Genomic DNA, 16,290 nt, shown 5'->3' on the forward strand with positions numbered 1-16,290 from the left:
GTTGTCACTTAGGCCCCCTGTGTGTGGCCCCTCCCTGTGGGCTTCTCACAATCTGGCAATTGTGTTCTGAAAGGGAGCATCTCAAGAGTGAGTGTTCCAAGAGACCCAGGAGAAAGCTGCAAGGCTTCTTATGACCTAGCATCAGAAGAACCAGAATGTTACTTCCACTGCATTCTTTTGGTCAAGTGAGCCGCTAAAGGCAGCCTGGATTCAAGGGGAAGAAGATAAGATTCCACCTCTTGATATGAGGAGCATTGTACACATACAAGGAGGGAAGGAATTGATGGTGGCCATCTCTGGAGGCTGTCAACCACATCTTGATTTGTTCAATGTTAAATAAAATAGATTATCTTCTTGCTATGACGGACGAGAGTTTACCTCTCACATCTCTATTTCCCTTCGCTTTCTCCTTCCAATGTAAAGTAATTTTAGTTTATCTCTCAGTTCCTTTGAAAACTTTGCTTTTATTTCTGGTTGTGTAGCACCTTTTGATTTTTTTTAAGGTGAAGGTATTGGTGTTCCTATCCTTCCTTCTACTTCTCTAACTCCCACTTTGCTTCTCAGTTTGTGTCATTTGTACTTGTAATCCTATGTTGCCAAGATTTTTAAATATTTACCTTTTATTCTGCTATCATATTGTTTTCCTTTATATCCAGTTGATCCTACATAGAGAAAATCAATAAAGTATTTATTATGATTATATTGAAATAGTTCACTGCCCAACCAGGATTACATTTGCTGTTTTTTTGCTTAGAATTTCTAATTGCCTTCCTTTTTTCTTGCAACGTTTGCTTTTATCATCTATTTGAGTCATTCCATATTCTCCAGGATAGCATCATATCTCTGCAGTCATCTTTTCCCAGATACCTGCCCTGGGGGCCCTCCATTCTCCTGCTCCAGTCTGAACAGACTGCTCTCTGTTCAGGTCTGCTGCCCAATGTCCTGGGCTTCTGGCCATTACTCTCCTGGTTTGGGGCCACTGTTTTCTGGATCTCATGTCTGTCTGTCTTAGTTTACTCACTCACTGTGTTGCAGCATAACCTCAGATATTTCCTAAAAAAGAGTGTGATGGAGGTAAACTCTCTAAGTCTTGCACAAGTTCTGAAAATGTTTTTACTCTCAGGCCATCTGGCTGTATCATTATTTCTATTGGCAGCATATGGATATGTAATAATATTTAAGCAATTCTCTATTGTTATGTGTTCATTCTAAGTTTTACTATTACATATAACTTGAGTGAATATCCTTATATCTTCATATTTGTGCCCATATATAATTATTTTCAAAGAATAATTTTGTAGAAGTGGGATTCCTGGGCAAATGGTTATGTATACATTTTTAAATATAAATGTATTCTACTAAAATTCTCTTCAAAAAGTTACTCTACACCCTCAAAAAGATGTATGTGCATGTATAGTTTAACTGGTTAACTTGTAGGGATTATTGTGTGTAAATGGGTCTTTTCATCAAGAGATTAGTTGGTTTTTGTTGTTTGATCTGTTTATGTTTATTTTGTGAATACTGGCAGTTATTAGGGCTCAGGAACTCTGAAGAGGGGAGACCACAATTTTCTGAGCAAATTGGAAATCGCACCTGAAAAGAAGATAGACATGTACTGTCTTTAAATATTGGAAGGGTTATCCTATGAAAAAGAGATTTTGAATTGCCAGGATCAGAAGTAGGACTTGCAGGTAGAAGTCAGCGAGTATGCAGTATAGTTCTGGAACTTCTGAATAGCAATCCCAAGATGGAGAAGGCTGCTTTAGGAGATTTTACACTCCTCACCATGGAGTGGTCCAGGCTGAGGGGCACACTGGAAGAGCTTTGGTAGATGAGATTAAAAAAATCTGTGGGTAACAGAACTAGGCAATCTTGAGAGGCCATTTCAACCCTACCACACTGTGATGAAAATAAACATAAAGTTGTTGTGAACAGAGTTAAGTTTGGGTTGGGCAACGTATAGTTATGCAAAGTGAGATACAAAGTTGGCAAAACCTGTTGGGTAAATAAAATGGTTCAGTTTACCCTTAGAAGTATTTATTTTCCTTTTCAAACTGGATTTTTGTATCCAGCAATTGGAAAGTAACATTACTTTTTGAGGAGTGATTTGTTGACATAATTTATTTTTTTATAGTAAAATAGCAGATACTGAACTCACATTCAGTCCTTGCTAATGGTGATCTTTCTTTCTTATCCATTCCTCATCAACATTTCAGGCTGGACCCTTAGTCCTGTGTAGTCACCCAGGTATCAGAGAGGTAAAGGCTTTACTAAGGCAAAGAATTCTACCTAGGCGGGAAGGAATAGGCCCTTTTAATACTTCTTCAGCTTATTTAATCTTCTTTATAGTTATGGTAAGAAAAATTACCTAGTTCAATTTCACTTTTAACTGAAAAATGTTTTTAAAAATCTTTTTGAGTGCCTTTTCTGTTGCCTTATTTTTCTTGGTAGCCATTAGTAGGCATCTTATCTTATTCTCGCATCAATTCTGTCATAAAGATGGTATTATGTGCTCGGTCGTGTAGTATTTAAGTTCGCATGCTCCATTTCGATGGCCTGGGGTTTGCAAGTTCAGATCTCGGGCGCGGACCTGTGCACCACTTATCAAGCCATGCGGTGGCAGGCACCCCACATATAAAGTGGAGGAAGATGGGCACAGATGTTAGCCCAGGGCCAATCTTCCTCAGCAAAAAGAGGAGGATTGGCAACGGAGTTAGCTCAGGGTAATCTTCCTCACACACACCAAAAAGATGGTATTATGCCCATTTTACAAATGGAGAAACCAAATTTTAGGTTTTCAACTTTGCCCAAGGTCCCCCAGGAGCTCGGCCTCCATACCACAGGCCCATGATCATCTATTAACTATCCCTGCCTCCGCAAACTTAATTGTTTAATTATCATAATGAAGTACCCAGATAGAATAAGATTTTAAAAGATTTCCAGTAGTTGGTTAGCCAATAAATATTTATGCAAATTTTACCATCAGTATCCGGATAGTGGTAATATCAAATGGCATTCTTAGACACTTCCATCTATCAATTAATTTTTAACTCTGTCATTCCATGATGGTGGCAGTGGCAGCCATACGCTCCTAGCAACAGCTCTGTTAAAAAGTATTCACCATTTATAGAGATCTGGAAATGGGGTTAGAGAAGGTCAGTTACAGCCACAAGGCCATGCAGCTAACAAAGGGCCCCTTAGTTTGCCGGTGTGTTCCATAACCTGCTTCTGCCTATTTTCCTTGTGACCCATAGCTGTTACTAGGTCTCAAACTCCCCTACCTCCTTTACTTGCCTGCTCACTTTTTCCTGTCTTGCTTCGCTAATCTAAATGTATCAAGGTTTGGAGATTAAACGTCAGACTTGTTTTCTCATAACAAGTTTATGATAACCTCTAATTCAGTTCTACTGATCTCTTTACAAAATTAAAACCTGGATATTTTTCTCCTTTTCTTTTAGAATAGAATACTAATGTTCTCATCAGAGTGCTCTTACCCACTCAAAAATAGGCCTGAAGGACTCTTAGGATTTTGGTTTTGGAAGTGATTCTGCTTGCCTCACACGGGTGAGCAGGCGAGGTTCAACTCGCGAAACTTGGGCCAAGCACTGCCCAAGGCTTTATGGATAGGACAGTGAATGAGACACTGAGACACAGGGAGTATAGACATTTGCAGGGGGTAAGTGCTCTAGCAGACAAGCAGAGAGATCTGTGGAGACACTTGACCCAGCTGGGGGTGAAGAGAAGGGATCAGGAAAAACTTTTCTAGAGGAATGTAGCAGGTATACCTTGATAATGCTGTGGGATGTGATGGGGGCGTTTGTAAATATTCACTAATTAGTTTCAGAGAAGTAGGGAGTTAGTTTCCTTAGGGCTTAGAGATCCCTAGTCATCTGTAAGCTAGGACAGTGGTTTTCTAACTTTTGTGTATATTGGAATCACCTAGAGGGCCTTTTTAGACGAGATTGCTCGTCCCACTCCCAGGGTTTCTGATTCAGTAGGTCTGGGATGGGGCCCAAGCAGATGCACATCTAGCAAGATCCCAGGTTGATGCTGATGCTGCTGGTCTGGGGACCACACTTTGAGAACCACTGGGCTAGAAATGAGAGAACTAACCATTCACTTTGGGAAAAGGTGAGAGAAATTAGGGGAAAGCCCGGGATGTTATGCCCAATTTTTTACAAATCAAGAGAAAGTTTCCTCAAAGTGTGGAGATACGGCATTTTGGCCAAATTTAGTTGAAAACAATATATCAAATTTACTATTTTTACTAGTAACTGTTAATATTTAAAGAAAATCATAAAGTCAGGTTTTATCTGATATTAATTTGGTACTTTGGTTAATAGTTACATTTAATTCTATACTAATTTAAAGTTGGAAGAAGTAACCTTTAAAACTCTCAAAAAGTCTTAGACATAGTATATTTCATAAATATATTTTTTATATTTTTCAAGTTAACTAGAGAGAAATTTTTAGAATTGTTTTTTGAAGTTTAGTTAAGACTAAGGCTATTACTTCTATATTATTTCAATATTTTACATGACTTTCAGGTGTCTGCTTTAAAATATTTTAGAAGTCACATAAAATGAAAGTTAAACAAAAATAAAACAAATTTTAGTATTGGATCTCATCTTTGGAAAACCATTTATTTGAAAGAAAGTAATTTAGCAAGGATTTGGCTGACCTGAGGAACACATTAACTCATAATATTTTATAGCAGTCCAGCCTGTCATATTCCGTAAACACTGGATATAGTTACCTGGAATGCCATAGACTTAAAACAACTAACCCAAAGAAGAAAATTGTTAGGAAAAATAGATTGGAAGAAGACTGCCTTTAACTGAGGGGAGAAAGGCAATGTTATGAATGAGAGAATTTATCTTTAAGAAACAAGAGTGGGGGCCGGTCCGGTGGTGTACCTGTTGGGTGCACATGCTCTACTTGGCAAGCCATGCTGTGGTGGTGTCCCATGTAGAGTGGAGGAAGATGGGCATGGATGTTAGCCCAGGGCCAATCTTCCTCACAAAAAAAATAAATAATCAAAAATCAAAAAATAAGGAACAAGAGTGAATGTTTATTACATACATGAATTCATTATAATGAAGGTATATAATGAAGTATTATAATAATACTAATAAAAATATTTCTAAGACTTTTATGTCTGGTTCAAGTAAGAATCTTACTAAAATAACTTTTTTCCTTGCATTTTTGTCCCCCCGAGAGTCATGTTCTAGTTATGCACTATTTTCAAAGCTTTTTTCCCTTGCCATATTCACTGCAGAATTGAACTGTGGTAGGAGAGAAAAGCCCAACAGTTCAGCTTTTTAATTTTACTTGGATAGTCTATAGTTGAACACAGTTACTTGTTCTTCTGACCTCTTCTTAGCTCAAATATTCCAACCACTTCTTTTGGAAAAACTCACCTAAACTTTAAACAAATCACCAAAACTAAAAATAAGCCCACAAAATATCCAGGAACTCAGAATATGACTGGTGTCCTTGTTAAAGGGGAAATTTGGACACAGACATGCACACAGGGAAAATGCCATGTGAAGGTTGGAGCTGGGCTCCCAGAGCCAAAGAACTACAAGAAGCCAGGAGAGAGCCCTGGAACAGATCCTCCCCTAGAAACTTTAAAGAGCATGGCTCTGTTGGCACCTTGATCTCAGACTTCTAGCCCCCAGAACTGTAAGACAATCAATTTCTGTTGTTTAAGCCACCCAGTCTGTGGTTCTTTGTTACGGCAGCCCCAGCTAACTAATACAGGCCTGGTAGAGAAGGGGTATAAAAGCACCTATAGAGACTGAATCTCACCAGTCTGGAATGAGATGGGCAAGTGCATCTAAATCCATCTGTACTTTTTTCATCTTCCTAAAAGATACTAATGCTCAGTTGATAACAGCAGGCATTGAATTAGCTTGGACATACCACAGGAATGTACACGTTTTATTGTTCCCTGGATTGCTCTATGAAACTGAGTAAAAGTACATCTCCTGATTCAGAGGTTGCATCTAAAATATCCTGTAGTGACAAAGGGGGAAATTTTGATAATAGATGTGTTGGCTTCTTCCGGTATAAACTAGAAAACTGATTCTGTCAGATCTTACCAACGATCATACTTTCTACAGTATATCAAATGATGCATCAAATCACAGCAACAAAAAGGTGTTCCCTAGGAGGTTCAAATTGAATTTTTGATTTCTATGAAGGTTACAAAGAAACTGCATACAACATAAAAATTGTTGATATGTTGTTCAGATACAAATTAGACTCTGCTCATCTATCTGCATTTTCGGCAGACAGTGCAAATATAAACTTTGACAAATTCCATTCAGTGTATAAACTTCTTGCCAACGAGAAGGAAAAGATATTACCTGCTAAATGTCTTCCACACCTTGCATACAGCACTACTAAAAAGGGATATGATTTGCTTACCTCTGATATTGAGGCTTTCATAATGAAAGTTATTCTCATCTTTAGTTTCCTCAGAACCTGCAGAAGCGCCTAATGAGATTTTTGACTTTATAGAAAAGAAAGGAGACGGCTTCTGTAGACATATGCCTACAAGATGGCTATGATTGGGGGCTGGCCCTGTGGCGTAGTGGTTAAGGTCGCGAGCTCCGCTTCCGTGGCCCGGGGTTCGCCGGTTCGGATCCTGGGTGCAGACCTACGTACCGCTCATCAAGCCATGCTGAGGTGGTGTCCCACATAGAGCAACTAGAGAGATGTACAACTACAGCATAAACTGTCTACTGGGGCTTTGGGGAGAAAAGTAAAAAAGGAGGAAAATTGGCAACAGATGTTCCTCAAAAAAAATAAGATAAAATAAAAAAGATAGCTGTGATTGTTGCCAGCAAATGTTGGCCTGCTATAAAATTGTATGTTCAAAGTGTGAGGCAAGAAGAATGTCCTTCTTTAATTTGGAAATAAATTGAGGATGAGAATGCAGAAAAGTATTATAGTAAAACATATTTATGTACTATTTCTCCAAAACTGTTTGGTGATCGTTGAGGAGGCCATAAGGAGCTAGGAAAGGATGAACTATCTGTACCTGAGTTGTTTGATACTATGTGCAGGTTGTGACAAAAACTCACAATGAAAAAATGGCTCATTTTTGAGTTCTGAACTCAACAATGTTACTAGAAAAGAGTAGCCACATTAAACAAGACTTTCTTTACTAAAACTGTAACTTATTTGGAATCCATCCAACCTGCTTTGGAGTGTTTAAAAATGATGGATATTTTAGAAATGGGTAGCTTATATGACAATTTATACATGCAAAGGACCTTACAGACAAACAGCTGGTCCACCCAAACAAGCTTGTAGATACAAAGTGGATTGACATTTTTAGAGAGCTGGAAACTTAATTCTTGTAACTCTAAAAGCCTGCTGTTAGAAAGTAAAATCTTAAGTATTTTATGGTCAGATGCATTTGTTGAGAAAATATTTAGCTTGAGGTCTTCATATTGAACTGATATGAGTCATGTGGGCTTCTAAGAGCAGAGCCACAAGTCAAAGTGAATTTTACATTTGACTGTAGTTGTTTTACTCCTGGAAAAAAAAAAAAAAAAAATTAAAAGGTCACAGGCAGTTCAGAGAAGTATTATTGGGAAGAGGAACAAAGTATAAAAATATCCTACTGTATCATGGATAGAAAAATGTCATTTTTTAAATTAAATATAAGTAATAACTGCTTATGTAATTAGTCCTATTTTATTTACATTCTCCTTTTAAAAAGTCTTACGTTTACAGACTGTACTATAATAGGCTATACTGTAAGATACAGATATCTTACAGTATAGCCTATTAAATTTAAATATCCAACAAAAAGTTAAATAAAATGGCAGAAACATTATAAAAATAGTGTATTTTTTCATATATTTCATTTATTTAATTAGTTATATTAATTACTACTAATTGCCACTATTAGCTAGTCCTATTGTTTTGTTTAAATAAAAGTGTTTATTGTAACAGAAAAGTAAATAGTACAGAAAAATATATAATTTCAAACACTTATTCTTCGTATTTCTATGTTAGAGTAATAACATGTGCATAATCATTTCTTGCGTATTGTTGTCTGTTTTTAGACTGGTATGACTGTGTCCCGGTTGACTCTAAAAAGTTGACCACCCCTTGTGCACAGTGCTCATCTTGCCCACTGTCTTTGCCTCTTTGGCCATGCTGCTTTCCTGCTTCCTCATCACACTTAAATTTCACTAAGGACAGTGAGTTTGAGATTATAAAAACTTTTAGATTAGTCTTGGAAAAGCTAATTCTTGTAATCTGGCTCTGAATTTTTATCCCTAAAATAATTTATGTGGAGAAGTACTGAAAACCTTCAAATAAAAAGCTCATTAATTATTTTTTTTTATTGCTTTATGTTGTTCCCGTTTGGAAAGCAGCATGGTATATAACCAGTAGGAAAATGTTTCTGAAGTTCCACGTCTATCTAATGTTTTGGGGGCAGGTAGGATTATTTCCTTTGGTGTATAGTCATAATTTTGATTTAATTGGAAGTGATGGAATGACTTCATTTACCTAGTAACATTTTTTAAATTGCATACAATTTATGGAATGTATACTTTTGGTTTTCTTTCTAATGCTTGTTAACTCTGCTATACTTTTTGTATTATTAAATTGGTGGAATGTACTAGGCATTATGTTTCTAAATTCAGAAAGGTCCCAAAAGTATGTGTTTTAGCTGTAGGATCTTGATTGACAAATGTATTTTTCAGGTCAAACATGATAGATAAGATTTAGCATGTGTTGTTATATTTGGCAAATACGCATCTGCTCATAGGCTTATGTGTTGTTATTTAGAATGTTAAGTATACTTTTGAGATTTTGAAGGTTCTTCTATTAATGGATATAAAAATGAGTTCCTATTAGGTATTTAATTGCTATAAAATTCCTCAGCTTCTGAAATTCACACTACTTTGATCATTATTTCTATGGTAATTTGAGAATGCCATCACTAAAGGCTATTTGCAGAATTCATGAGTTTAATGTGAGACAACTGCTTGAAATCTGTTTTCATAAGTGAACATTATATACATAAGTGAACATGAGTATGCAATAGGCTGTCTTATTAAAATATTGTAGAATTCTAATGACATTTCTAAGTTCTCATAAATAAGAAAATCAGTTTAGCAGACTTGGTCTGTTTTGATATTGATTGTTATTTTATGCTGAAAAGCAATTGACTATTTCTTCAATATTTGGAAATTTTGATAAGAATGTTATCCCTGACATTGTGTTTTATGTTTATCATCCAGAAGGATGGAGTGCTGGCATACATTGGGAATTTTCGCCTGCTTGCAGAACTTTCCAGCCCTTTTGTGAATCAGCGGTAGGTTACTGATATCATTAATTATTTAAACTTGAGCCGTTGATTTTTAGCTTGGGGAAAATTTCTTTTTCAAGATCCTAAAGCTACTATATAAAAATGAGAATATATGATATGAATTTTTATCACCTTTGGACAAATGAGGAAACCAAGCCTTGGAAAGGTTAGAGAAACTTGTCCAAGATTCCCTACCTGGGAAGTGGTGGTCCTAGCTTTTGAACCCAGCTCTCTTTGCAGGATGGCAATGCTTTATTATACTTGGGTTCATCTTGGGTCCAGTTCATATTCCTGACACCAACTTCCTCCTTTTCCCAAATTCTGATATTGACAATATCTTAGTCCCTCATTTTTTGAAAATAATGTTTTTATTTCAGATATACAGAAACGTTTGAAAGATAGCACAGAACCTCCCTTATACTCTTCTTCTCGTTTCCCCTGTTGTTAATATCATTACCCTGGAACATTTGTCAAAACTAAGATACTGGCATTGATAGGTTACTATTAAGTAAACTCTAGCCTTTGTGAGATTTCATCAGTTTTTCCATTAGTGTCTTCTTTTTGTTCTAGGATTCAATCCAGAGGGCCATATTGCATTTAGTTGTCACGTCTCCCCATCTCCTCTGGTCTGTAATAGTTTCTTAGTTTTTCCTTGTTTTTCATGACCTTGACGGTATTAAGGAGTACTGTCCATCCATCTGTAGGATGTCCTTCAGTCTAGATTTGTCTGTTTTTCTCATGGCTAGACGGAGGTTATGGGTTTTTGGAAGAAATTGCATAGAAGTGTAGTGCCCTCTCATCATGTCATATCAGGAGGAACATGATATCCACATGATATCACTGGGGATATGAACTTGCATCACGTGGTTAAGGTGGTGTTTGCCCGGTTTCTCCACTATGAAGATTTTCATTTTTCTTACTCTATTCTTTGAAAGCAAGGTATGAAGTATAGCCCACTCTCAAGGGGGTGAGGGAAAGAGAAAATTAAGCTCTGCTTCCTGGAGGTAGTTGCTTGTTTTTGACAATGGATTTATTATTATCCTTCATTACCTTTATCTTGTGATTTAACAAAGTCTGCAGACATTTTTTCTGTGTAATGTTTAGCTGTTCCTTTCATTCTGTATCCATGGTCCTAGTGTAGGCCTTCAGGATCCCAGGGTGTAATTACTGCAACAGCCTTCTGACTGACTTCCTTAATTCCAGATTCACCCTATCTTCAGTCCTTTCCTCACAGCGCCACCAAAGTAATCCTTCCTGTGTTTCACTTTCGGTACCTTATTTTCTTATTGAAAACTGCATCTGGTTTAGACTCTTCTCCGACTTTTGAAGTTCTCTGTGATGTGCTCCATATGTCTCCAGCCTTATTTCTTGCTACTCATTAGAGTCAGTTTTGTACCCTTACTCTTTAGTGCACCTGTGGGTTGTTCTCACATTTCTTCCTTTATTCGTATTCTCCATTTCCCCTGCATCTTTGAAAAATTTACCCGTCTTTCAAGTCGTAAGTCAAACTTCCAAACCCAGGAAAGGCTCCCATGATTACGTGCAGCCTTTTGTGACCTGGTACAGGGAAAACTTAGAGAATTGGGAATATCAAATCAGACTTTTATGAGTTGGAGGACTTACTCTGTATCAAGCCTTACTGATAATCTCAAGCATACAGGTAATCACGTGGCACTGGCAAAGCAGGGAGATTTCAGGACCATCAACATAGCTCCCTACGTCCTTTTTTATTGGGCTCATTCTACAATAAGGTTATCTGTGAAGTCCTAAGCAGTATGTGTAGTTCATATCACTGATGTAGAAGGAGCTTTCTGTGTTATGAAACATCTCCATTTAATACTCAGATGGTTACACAGCTTATGTAATGTTACCCCATAAATATGTACATTCCAGGTTTGTTTGCCACAGCAATCCCAGACTGCTCAAGGCGTTCAGTAGATGAAGACTCTCCTGCTACAGATACCATTGTTCTATTTATCAGGAGATCTGTCATTAGTCTGTTTACCAGGCCATTAACCTGATTACCTATCTTTTTTTTTTTTTTGCCAAGGGGACGGGGATCCTTCCACTCCAACACAGGCAAGAATGGATTGCAGATCTGCTGCCTAACCTGTTCTTTCCCAAGTACTTCTTTAAGGTCTAATTTTGTTTGCCAGTGTTTCACATGTTATAATCTTATATCTTCAAGAGATAATCAGTTCCTTGGGCTTAGCCATTGAAATTTTTTTGAAAAATAATTCTGCAATCCTCAAAGACTCTGATAATGTGAAAGTATACAGGAAAGAGCATTTTCTTCAAAGTTAAAAGATTTGGATTCAAATCTAAGGTCTCCCACTTACCGTTGTATATGAGTGGAAGATTATTTAACCTCTCTGAACCTTAGTTTTCTTACCTATAAAATAGGGATAATGATTCCTATAGGCCTCACAGTGTGTTGTAAAGATTCAGTGAGATTATATTTGTAGAGCACCTGGCATAGTGCTTGTCATTCAGTATATGTTCAGTAAGTGCTAAATGTAGAGTATGTTCAATATGCCAAAACCTAGTCAACACTGGAAGTGCAGAGCTTATATTTGATTTCTCTCCTTTGTCATATCTTTTGGCTCTTTAACAATGACAATTAGGCTTCCTTCTCTGTCATTTTGCTGGAACTGTTTAATTAGAGGCACCAGTGACTTCCAGTTTTAAAATCCAATGAATTCTCTTTGTGCCTGTCTTCATGTCTCTCTCTGTGGACTTGATGCTGTCGATCCACTCATCCTCCTAATGTCCAACTCCCTTCGCTTTCCTGACACTGCACTCATCTGGTTCTTGTATTTCTCTGGCCATTCTCTCAGTCTTCTTTGTAAGAGACACTTTCATAAATGCTGGTGTTCTCCAGGGCTCTCTTCTGGGCCCACTGATCTTCCCCGTGCTTCTCCCTGGGTGGATTCTTTTACTTTTAAGGTTTCAGCTATTACCTATTTGCTCACCTTGGTGTAGTGGACTATGCATAAGTTTTAGAATCAGAAAAACTCGAGTTGCATTCCAGCCTTGCCACTTACTTGCTATGACCTTGGACAAGTTATTTAACATCCTTGTACTCCAGGTGCTTTCTCTATAAAAAGAGCATATTTAATATGACTTACTTCTTTGTGTTATACTCCAGTGTTTTCTCCCCCAGGTGGCTCATCAAATTCAACATATCTAAAATAGAATACAGCATATTTCCCTCTGTATTCTCTTATCTCTTCTTCAGCATGTGGCCCAGTCATTCTTTTGGGCCCCTGCTCAACATGTAGGAATCATCTTTTACTGTTTCTCTCTCACCCATATTTGGTCCATTACCAGGTCTACCATATCACTTCCCAAATATTTCTTGCCTGTGCCACCTCGCCTCCATTTCTGCTGTCAGTGTCCTAGTTCATCATCTCTTGCCTAGACTATACCAGCATCTAACCCCGTACTGTCCAATAGAGTAGCCACAAGCCACATGTGACATTTAATTTAATTAAAAGTAAATAAAATTAAAAATTCAGTTTCTCAGTCTAATTTGTACCATTTCAAGTACTTCATAGCCCCATGTGGCTAGTGACTACTGAATTGGGTAGCACATCTATGGAACATTTTCATTATGGCAGAAAGTTCTTTTGAATAGTGCTGTTCCAGACCAGGGGTCAGCAAACTGCTCAAGGGCCAAACCTCCTGCCTGTTTTGTAAATAAAGTTTTGTTGGAGCACGGCCATGCTCATTTGTTTACCATGACTGCTTTTGCACGACAGTGGCGGAGTTGATTAGTTGTGGCAGAGACTGTTATGGCTGTCAAAGCCTATCATTTTGTGTTTATTCTCTGGCTCTTTATGGAAGAAGTTTGCTGATCCCTGCTCTAGACCGTCTACCTGCCTCCAGTCCTGTTCTCCTCTTCTCTATTTTTATCTTCCATGGTAATCTCCCTAAAACACAAAAATGAGCATGCAGCCCTCTAGGTTGAATCCTCTCAGTGGCTCCTGCTGCTTACAGGATAAAATATGGACTCTTTAATATGACACGGAAAACTCTCCAGGTAGAGCTATCTTATCTCTTTCTGCCACATTTTCCCTCAAAAATCTCCTCTCACTCCAACTTGTCCATTGCTGGAAAGGCCTCCTGGCTCCTCTCTTCCTTCAAGACTCAGCTCAAGGCTCATTTTCATCACTAAACCCCGTCTCTTTCCAGCTGGGTTGGGTGTCTCTGTGCTTCCGTAATAGCGACGTACAGTTCTACCGTTATGATTAATATATTTTATTGTAAAGTTCTCTCTCTCTTTTTTCTGTTTCTTATTTATCTCTGCCTTTCATTAGGTCAAGGGCCAGATTTTGTTAAACTTTGTGTGGTCTAGTGTCCGCACATTGTCTGGCACATAGTAGCCATTTCATTGCTTTTTGAATGAATGACTCCCAAGAGGTGATCGTTTAAGCTTTAGCAATGTCTTTCTCTTGAATATGATTCAGACTGTGAGATTTTGAAGCAGGAGAAAATTAACTTTGATGCTTATAGAAACTTCAATTTGTTTTTGTTTGAAACTCTTTTTGAGCAATCATAAAATTAGAGATAGTTGAAGTTATTCTTTAATTTTATAGTAAAAAGTTATACTATACCTTTATCTAAAAGCTTTGAGTCTTTTGTAAATTAAGAAAATAAGAAGAAGGGTTGGAATGTGAACAAGAAATGGTATAATGGAGCAGCAAGGAGATTATAACAAAATTGAGCACAGCTACCTGAGCTGTTAGAGTTTTTCATAGTTGTCTTCTCTATAGTTTGGGGGTATTTTTAGGTTCTTTTTTAAAGCTTTAATAATTTAAGATGGCACATGGGATGCATATGGTGGGGTGTGGAGTGAAAGAGAACTGAAATAAAGCTTAGACACCTGGGCTTCAATTAAATTTCTGCTGCTGTTTTATCCATGCATCAGATTTCTTTTATGAAAAATATCTTAATGGTGATAACTTCTTTCTTGCCTAAATGCCCTTAACTGTTATGAGAACATATTTATGAATTGCTATTAAAATTAAATACCTTATAAAAACTTTGTACCTAAGCCCCTTAATATGTTCATTCAGTATTTATTGAATACCTCCTGAGAACCTAAGTGTCCCAGACCCTGCCTTCAGGGAGCTTCAAGTATAGCGTCTGGCATCATGTCTATGTTTGAGAACATAAGACTTAAAATTATAAAATAATGAGCTAGTAAAATAAGAAATTCTGTGGAAAAGGGCAAGAAAAAGGGTGCTGGTGTTAATGGTATAAAACAGCAGTTCTCAAACTTGTTGATTTCATAAATTATTGAGGACTTGAATGAACTTTTTCTTTCTCTGTGCATTATATCTACTGATAATTACCAGGGTGGAAATTAAAACTGAGACATTTAAAAATATTTATCTATTAGTTCATTTTATATTAACAATAATATTTCATGTTAACATAATGTTTTTTTGTGAAAAATAACTATATTACCAAAATGAAAAAAAATTTAGTGGAAACAGTGTCGTTGTTGTGCATTTTTGCAAATCTCCTTAATGTCTAGCATGATAGAATTCCACTGGGTTCTCAAGTCTGCTTCTGTTTTCAGTCTGTGTAAATGTTTTGGTTGAAGCACGTGAAAAAAATTTGGCCTCTCAGAGTTAAAAATGTAGTAGGAAAAGGGAGGAGTATTTTAGTAACCTTTTCAAATAATTGTGTATATTATTCTTTAATGTTACACCAAAATATGCCAGGAGATAGTTTCTTAAGGGTTAGTTAAATGTGGAATCTGAAACCATATCAATGAACTTTTTGTATAGTCATATGCAAATCCATTGGTCTCTCCTGTGCTTTGAATCTTTTACCCATGCGTAATTTTGTATCATCATGCCTTGGTCATTTGGAAAATATTGGTTCACTGAGATATGTAGGGCTTCCAAAGGTTGATGCATTTGTTGGATGATATAAAAAAATCCACATTAGTTAATATCACTCTTGATCTTATTAGAAAAGTCTGTAAGTATTGGGAGGCTGTCAGACTCACAGTGGCAGATACAGATTTTCCAAAATTCTGATTTTCATTTGAAAGTTCAAATCTTGTTATTGGCAACAAATACTTTCAGTTGCTTTCCTTGATGTGACAAGCTCACTTTGTTCATTTTTGAGAAAATGCCTGCCATATACCCAAGTCTAAATAACCATAGTTTGTCAGTCATCCTTTCAAGTGAAAATGGTGTTCCATGGAAAAAGCAGGTAATTTAGCTCACAATTCAAATCATCATCCAAGGGATTTTCCTCCAGACAACCGTTGTCCTTTGCAGTAGAAGTGCTTTATGTGTATATCCATTTTATTACACAGATATTTCAAAGGTCATGATTTAATAAAATTAATCATTTTTACTACTTCATCAAGGACATTCTTAAGTGAAACTGTTTTTTCCCTTTTTTAGTTTTTAACTGCAAGTGTGTGGCGGTAAAGAATACAATGGCTACTCTACCATTTTGTGCCGTTGCCATGACGCCAACAGTTTTATCTACCAGTGCTTCGCTCCATCAGTACAGAAGTCAGCACAGTGAAAAAAGCTGATAATATTTTAGTGTTATTATGAAAATAGTTTTCCCTTGTAGACCCCTCAAAAGTCTCAGGCATCCATGGACCACACATTTTGAGGGTTATTGTTGATTGATATTTGTCATGCAAGGCTTCACAGAGAAGGTGGGACATATTCTTAAAGTGTTTTAGGATTTTTTGTGTGTGTGTGAGGAGATCAGCCCTGTGCTAACATCTGCCAATCCTCCTCTTTTTTTGCCAAGGAAGACTGGCCCTGGGCTAACATCTGTGCCCATCTTCCTCCACTTTATATGGGACGCTGCCACAGCATGGCTTGCCAAGTGGTGCGTCTGTGCGCACCCAGGATCCGAACTGGCGAACCCCAGGCCGCTGCAGTGGAGCGCGCGCACTTAACTGCTTG

The 16,290-nt window shown here is 37.3% G+C and overlaps 1 protein-coding gene across 9 annotated transcripts in view; it reads left to right on the forward strand.

The window, feature by feature from the left end:
• TLCD4 (TLC domain containing 4) overlaps positions 1–16,290 on the forward strand; it is a 98,168-nt gene that overhangs the window by 70,848 nt on the left and 11,030 nt on the right. For all 9 annotated transcript variants that reach the window (XM_058538583.1, XM_058538586.1, XM_058538587.1 and 6 more), the window contains one exon: positions 9,273–9,346. In XM_058538583.1, coding sequence (XP_058394566.1) covers positions 9,273–9,346 — 74 coding nt within the window. The remainder of the gene's footprint in view (positions 1–9,272; positions 9,347–16,290) is intronic.

This window comes from Diceros bicornis, chromosome 4 (genome assembly GCF_020826845.1).
Source record: "Diceros bicornis minor isolate mBicDic1 chromosome 4, mDicBic1.mat.cur, whole genome shotgun sequence".
NCBI classification, from domain to species: domain Eukaryota; kingdom Metazoa; phylum Chordata; class Mammalia; order Perissodactyla; family Rhinocerotidae; genus Diceros; species Diceros bicornis.